This window comes from Palaemon carinicauda, chromosome 6 (genome assembly GCF_036898095.1).
Source record: "Palaemon carinicauda isolate YSFRI2023 chromosome 6, ASM3689809v2, whole genome shotgun sequence".
NCBI classification, from domain to species: domain Eukaryota; kingdom Metazoa; phylum Arthropoda; class Malacostraca; order Decapoda; family Palaemonidae; genus Palaemon; species Palaemon carinicauda.
In genome coordinates, this window is record NC_090730.1 from 100,715,077 (window position 1) to 100,722,758 (window position 7,682).

The following is a 7,682-nucleotide window of genomic DNA, read 5'->3' on the forward strand; positions in this document are numbered from 1 at the left end:
GTCAGATACACTTTCTGTCTCAGGGATCCTATTAGTGCAGTTCTCAACCTGACACCTGCATAAGTCAGTACAAGGAAGATTCATTTTGCTGCATGAGCAAGCACCCTTGCACCCACCTTTCTGGCACTTGCAGTTCACAGTTTTTAGTACACTAGGGGGAGCCGGGTCATCAGCCATCCATTCAAAGACAAGGGTGTCACCAGTAATCTTCCAGCCATGACCATTGGGAGATGGAGCATGCATGATTGGCTGAAGGGACCTACGGTGAATTGCTGCCTGATAGTTTGCCCTTTTTACATGATGCAGCAGACAATCTTGGTTTGGAGGCAGCATCCGAGAGTCTGATTTGCATATCAGCCGGAACATGTTCTATCTTGCAACATTTACTTCCGAGCATTCTTTCTGACCATACATTGTGCAGACAAATTTATCAAACATGGGCAAGATGGAAGCTGATGCTTCCCATTCTGTTCCCAACTCTGCAAACATATTGACATATTCAACAGTTTTGTTGAATATGTCAAGGGGTTTCACCTTTCCCTTCCCTTTGAATGCACTAACCGAGTCGCACCCAGTAAAAACATGCATACCAAGAAGAGCTCGACATTTTTCTGCCCCAAGTTTCTCAGCCAGTTTGGAAATGCAGACAATTCGTCGCTTGTCCCCAGCACCAGTTTGAAATAGCAAATCAGCAGGGATTTCCTAAGCTAGTGCTAGGGATATCATAAAAACATCGGTATCTGGACTACTTATTATAACTGTTGAGATGTTTCTAGCAGCATGACTTGCATACAAAAGTAATCTCGTGTCAGCCTCTTCATGGTCACAGAAGAGGTCAGACACTTCAATGATCATAATTTTACCATCAACTGCAGCTATAGAGTGGCACTTTTCTCCATGTGAGACAACCAATGCAATAGGTCCAAAAACCTGGGGCTTACATTTCACACATGTTTCATAAAGAAACTCCATGAGGTTTTCTTTATTCGACCCCTCAGCCAAGAACTTCTTAAACTGTTTTGGGGTCTTTTGGTCGGGCCTAGTGATTTTCACCAATTGAGCCCCACTGGCTGCTCTGCGACCTCGCTCACAGTTTTTTATACTGTGTGTTGGATAGCGATCACACACAAAGTCAACCCTTTGGCAGCCATACTGGTTACCTAACCTGATAAGGTCAACCAAAAGCTTGTCTGAAAACATCCCAAATGTAGCTGGAATGTTGTGTGCCTGCTGAATAAATGCCATTCCATCAATCACCAAAGCAGACCCTGGAGGTATGTCCTCTATATTCACACACTCAGCCCGACCCTCCAACTTCTTCATCAACTTTGCTTTATCTGTTTTAGTAATGGTACCATTGCCAGTTGCCAAAGCCAAAGGCACAGGTGTCAATGAGTAAGCCAAGAGTTTCTTTAAATCTACTTCCCTACTCCTGCCAATAATCAGGAGGCGATTAAACATGTCATTAGTGGCTTTGAGTAGCACTGTTTCAGACTCGACTTTAACCTTTGATGTTTTTGCAACTGTGGCAAAGGTCTTCAATTTCTTTGATTTGATTGGCTCAAATAGTTTCTCAGGCTCTGATTTCAATCTGGACTCTTCAAATTCTTTGATAGCATCAGCCCCTTTCCCATAAGCAATTTCAAGGTCGGACCTCACATTAGATGGAGCTACAGTGCCGGAGCAAATGTTAATTAGGTCCTCCCCTGAATACTCAAATGGATTAACCATTGAGTTTATGGTTGACCTATACTCCTAACTGCTGTCTCATCATGTTTTATTCGAGTTTCATCCAGGTCTTTCCGTCCCCTTTCTGTTTCTCCCTTCCCAGCCATATTTTCAAGTTCCTTAGCAATTGCTGCCCGCTGATGGTGACTTAATAGCCACCTGTTCACGGCACCCTTATCTAGGGTCCGGCCTTTCATACCCCCCTTAGTTTTCGAATCCCTATTCACAGTCTGCTCAATTGCCATATCACAAGCAACTGCAGAAAATCCATATCTGTCCTGCCTCTGGACAACAAAGTTTCCCTCCTTAAATTATTGGTCAATTTCAGGGTGCGTATCAACAAGGCTTGCCATCTCTGAAATATATGCAGGTAAATATCGGGCATAATTCACTCTGTCATAAGCAAAGTACCATGGAAGGATTTTTTTCAGTGTAGCTAGGTGCAGCTCCCAATTACCCTCCCTGGTGGCTCTCAGAAGACAAAGGAGATTTTGTACCATGTCAAGGTATGATGACCAGTAATCAAAGGTTGGTTTCTCTGACCTTTCTTTTTCAACAAAGGCATCATACGAGTCAATTACACCCTTGAATTCATCCTGGTTCATGATATCATACAGTTGGGCGGTAGGCCCAGATCTGCAGAGCATGTTTGCGATGATGACCCACTAATTGGGCTTAGCCGGGCACTTTTTCGAGGTGGTGTTCCAAGAAGATCTTCTGGATTAGTGCCTTTACGTTTAGAACAGCGGACAATGGCCCTTTCGATCCTTTGTTTGTCTGTAAACCTTCGGTAACATTCTGCATGGTACCCAAGGTGGTCTAAATCTAAAGTTTTTTTCAAAAGTTTCAGACAGTTTTTCTGCTACCTCACATTGAATACCATCTAAATGTTTCCACTTTCTATTACACTCCTTGATTTTTTACATACATTGATCAGAAATGGGTAAAACATAACTTTCTTTCTCCAACACACAGTGAATACAGCAAGTCCTGGGGGCTGCCATGTTGGAAATCTAAGCGATTTGATTGGTTAATTTGCTGCTAGCCATCTACTGTCAAAAATAGGAACTACAGAACTATAGTATGGCCACCTATTAGCCACCAACTTAACTACAAATAATTTGTATGATTAAAATGGCTAATCAAAATTTTAGGAGCAACTATATTTGTGGGAACTTGTTGCATAATGCCTGAGAATTACTTTCTCTATGATAAAAAAATGTAATGAAGTTGCCCCATGAAAGTGGCCACGAAGTGACAAGATACAGCTTATGCCCCATGGCCTACCAGACCTGTGAGTAGCTTCACTTATGATTTGCTTACAGCCTGATCCAGAGGCAAAGTCTAAAGCTCTTAAGTCATGGCGATCAGTAGCAGAAACCGAATTTAACCAATTCCTACGGTGAGCATTGAAATCATCTTTTTGTATCCTAGCCATAATGGTAAGAAGACAATCGAAGATAGAATTATCCATGTCTGGATTCCGGTAGATCGAAAAGAAATAGAAGTTATTATGCCTGCCACAAACTTTTATTACCTGAATTTCCTGACATCCATATTCATAACAGGACTTATGAGAAGCAGGATACTCAATCCTAATATACACTGCCATTCCCCTGGCCCTAGGGATGGCATTGCATTTCACCGTTTTTGGCTTCTTAAAACCGGTTATAAGGAGGTCTGATGAGTGCCTCATATTAGAAACCAAAGTTTCTAATATTTGAATATTTGCATGAAGACCACGAAATCTAGGATGTACTGGTCCTAGATTTTGCTTGTCTCCAGAGAGAATAAGAATTAATGGCATTTAAAAAGATACATTATACTTACCAACTAATGTAAAAAGAATTATAACAAAAATATGTACAGAAATTTGAATAAAATGATTGATGAAACCCATAAACTATAGAAAAAAAGTCGGTCACCATGGAGGAGTCGATACAAAATGCAAGGCTAAGTACCCTTTCTGGATAGCCACTTCAACTGAAGGGAGGAGAGTAGGGATGGTTTTGAAAAGAAAAAGAATGAGATAAAGAAAAGACAACCTTTTGATAAACCACCAGGCATCCATGGCCTTTCTACTGTATTAGCCCTGCCCAACACACCATTAAAAAAAACAAGAGGAGGAAAAAAGAAATAAGGTAGAATAGTGTAACCGAGTGTACTCTCAAGCAAGAGAACTCTAAACCAAGACAGTGGAAGACCATAGTACAGAGACTCTGGCACTACCCAAGAATATAGAACCATGGTTTGATTTTGGAGTGTCCTCCTAGAAGAGCTGGTTACCATAGTTAAAGAGTTTCTTCTACTCTTACGAAGAGGAAAGTAGCCACTGGTCAATAACAGTAGACTCATTAGCTACTTAAGCAAAGGAGTGTTTGGTAATTTCAGTGTTGTCAGGTGTATGAAGAAAAAACGAGAATGTGTAAAGAATAGGCCATACAATTCCTTGTATGTGTAAGCAAACACAAAATGAGCCGTAACCAGAGAGAGGGAACCAATGTATTACTGTCTGGCCAGTCAAAGGATGCAATAACTCTCTAGGAGTAGTATCATAACGGGTGGCTGGTGCCCTTGCCTACCTACTACCTATGTTTGTAGATATATACATGTATGTGTATGTTTATATTCATCTCTCTCTCTCTCTCTCTATAAATATATATATATATATATATATATATATATATATATATATATATATATATATATATATATATATATATATATATATATATATATATATATATATTATGTTTATATGTGTGCACAGACATACATGTATATGAATATATTTTTTATATAATTTCGTATATATACATCCATATCTGATCAGTATATTTTTAAATAGACATGCACACACAAGCACAACCTCTAACCAGGATATGACAATTCTCTCTGTCCCTACCCTAGGGCCCAGTAGATCTGTGTGACCGGACAGAAATATAGATGAATACAATTTATATAACCAGACTCCTAGTCTTTATTATATAGGGGAGACATGTATGTGTATGTGCGTGTTTGTGTGAGCATTTTCTTGATAAACACTCTAGGGAAAACACATTTGCTTTAAGGCATGCGAGCAGAAAACATATTTTCCTTTTCTATTTCTGATTTTTTTTTTTTTTTTTGTCAGAAATAATGGTCTGTTAGTTTAGTTCTTTGCTGCCTGTAAGAGTAGGTATATTACACTGCCCTTTCTCCAGCTCCCTCCAACGCATTCAGACCATTTCGTATGTTTCCCCCCTTCTCTTCCAGGACCTTGCCCTAGCATTTCTATGATTCTTTTCTGTTGGTGGGGTGGGGAGGCTCCCTCAAAGCTCCTCCAGCCATCCCTCACCTCGGTCACTCCCATCTAAAGCAGCCGCCACCATTTTCGCCAGAGCTATTTGGGAGAGGTTGCGACCTTCGTGGATAGCCAGGAATTAAATCTAACGACTTCCTAAATTCCTTGGCCGAGGAAGGTCTTGACACTCCCTCGAGAAGTTCGAGGAACAAGTGAAGATTAAGAGAAGGGGTGGAACGAATTTAAAATTAAAGATATAAAGAGAGAGAGAGAGAGAGAGAGAGAGAGAGAGAGAGAGAGAGAGAGAGAGAGAGAGAGAGAGACAGAGAGAGGTCCTTCTAAGCAACAGGAAAATAGTTGATAAAGAAATACGGCATACTACCCTTTTATTGAAAAACAAAATGTTTGAAAAATTGTTTAGATATGCATGGTGACCTTGATCATTGCTTTGAGAGAGAGAGAGAGAGAGAGAGAGAGAGAGAGAGAGAGAGAGAGAGAGAGAGAGAGAGAGAGAGAGAGAGAGACTGTTATTATTGGCTATGTACTTGCAGTTTTTTCAGAAGTAACACTGTTTATCTCTAATGATATACTTCAAATAGATTCATGACTAGAAAATGTCACGCTGATATTTGTTAATATTCATAAAACTTAAACATCTTTTTATTCCTGGTCTTTTTCCCAGAAGAGCTGTGTGTCACACCAACCGTCTTCCATCTTTCTCGAAATTAGCATATTTTCACCCTACGTTTTATGGGTTAACAGTAAAATCCAGCTACTGCGATTCTTATGGGAAGACCACGTGCTTATCATCATCAATTTTTCATTAAATTCTTCGGGAAAAGAACTTACTGATACTATTCTGCTCGTAAATCGCAGACGAGTGCACTACGCTTATTCTCCTGATTAATATTCCACTTATAACCTCGTCATTTTTTTTTCCATTTCTTTTCCCACGTGTTTAAAATCCTCGGAGTCCCAGGATTTAGAGTTCACTCTCCCATACAATTTGAATATATATATATATATATATATATATATATATATATATATATATATATATATATATATATGCTAACTATGGTCCCTATGGTGATGATGATTAAATAGGTTATACTGTCGCTGAGGTCATTTTGTGTGATTGTGCAGAGCAATCTTAGAACCAGACTCTATCTCACATCTAGCAAATCCAGCTGTGGTTCAGTTGGAGGACTCCACGAATTTGTCTTCCTTCCCTGCGTTGCTTTTTTGCTAAGATTCTTTCAGCTTCCAGTCTAGTTATCCCTGCACTCCATAATGAATGCCATAGTGGTCTGTTGGAAGCACTAATTCTAGAACTTCTGGATTAATGTTGCATTTCCTAAGTGTTTCCATAATTTTGTATTTATATCGCTTCAATTGAACCTCCGGGTTTCGACGTGCATTAAGGTGCTGTCCGTACAAGACCTGTTCAAGCATACGTATGCTGTGTTCAGTCCATCTCAACTGCCTTTTGCTAGTGTGCATTGTAGAATTTAACATGGAAGATTTTCATAGGTTCTATGTGGCGATAGTAGACAGCACAGGATTCTGCACCATATACGCAAGGTGGAGAGACATACAGCCGCATATACTGAGATTTTAGTATTTATATTTACGTTGTTGTTATCAAGTACTCTGGGTCAAAGGCGTCCGAAGCATGCTGGTGCTTGATTGATTCGGGATATGATTTCTTCATCTATGTTGTGCGTCTTGGAGAGCACACTGCCAAGGTAAATGAAACTTTCGAATTGTTTGGCAATTCCTCCATTAATTTGGAATGTTAAAGGCTGTTCGTCATATTTCTCTGAGCAATCACTTATGTTAGAGTGATATTTATTTTAAGTCCCATTACTTGAAAGATGAAGGAGACTGTATCAAGGCTGTTGGAGAGCATCTGGGGTGTGGGCTACGAGATTGCAGTCGTCAGCATATAAGATGTGCTATTGTGGTTTTTATTTCTGTTTGGAGGGGCCTAAGGTTAAGAAGACTATCATCAAGGCAAAATTGATTTTTCATTGAAGGCTCAGAAATGTTGCTGCCAATTTTCACTTGAGCCTATATATCTTCATGCAGATCCTTCAGGATATTGATGATTTTGGACGTCTCTCCAAATTTTGTGTCCTACTAAATTTGGCGTAACCTGTTGAAAAAAAAAAGAAATAAAATAAAAAAATAAAAAATAATCAGAAATGATTCGTAAAAATATACGGTTTTCCGCCATATTTTCTGAAATACAGGCGGCCGTTATTTCTACCCCATTGTACCAACCGTGTGTCACACAATTGTACATAATTATTTTGTATATATTATGCTTGTATCTGCACTCTTCCCTCGCACTAAAAAAAACCTGAATGATCATGTCTCCGGTTTTGCTCTGTAATATTGTCTGTCTCTCGAACACGTTATGTCCTGTTGCCTTGAGGTTTTGTATATAAAGGAGAGTGTTTCTTAATAAACAACTCAGTTGATTGCATCCTGCCTTTGAGTTCACAACCCTCTCTCGGTCCGTCACATTGGTGACCCCGGAAGTCGACTCGCTCCCACCGCCTTCTACCCCCACCCCCTCGCCCCTTCATCGTTGGTACTATGGCGGAGGCAGACTCTACGGCAGTTGGTGCTGCGGCCGCTCCATTCAAACTTTCATCGTTTGCCA

At 39.9% G+C, this 7,682-nt stretch overlaps 1 protein-coding gene across 1 annotated transcript in view; it reads left to right on the top strand.

Annotated features, from left to right (window-relative positions):
* Nucleotides 1-6,963, top strand: part of LOC137643169 (cell adhesion molecule 2-like) — an 86,636-nt gene extending 79,673 nt beyond the window's left edge. Inside the window, exons 6-7 of the mRNA XM_068376022.1 lie at nt 6,661-6,759; nt 6,889-6,963. Of these exons, the coding sequence (XP_068232123.1) occupies nt 6,661-6,759; nt 6,889-6,963 (174 nt within the window). The remainder of the gene's footprint in view (nt 1-6,660; nt 6,760-6,888) is intronic.
* The last annotated feature ends 719 nt before the right edge of the window (nt 6,964-7,682 follow it).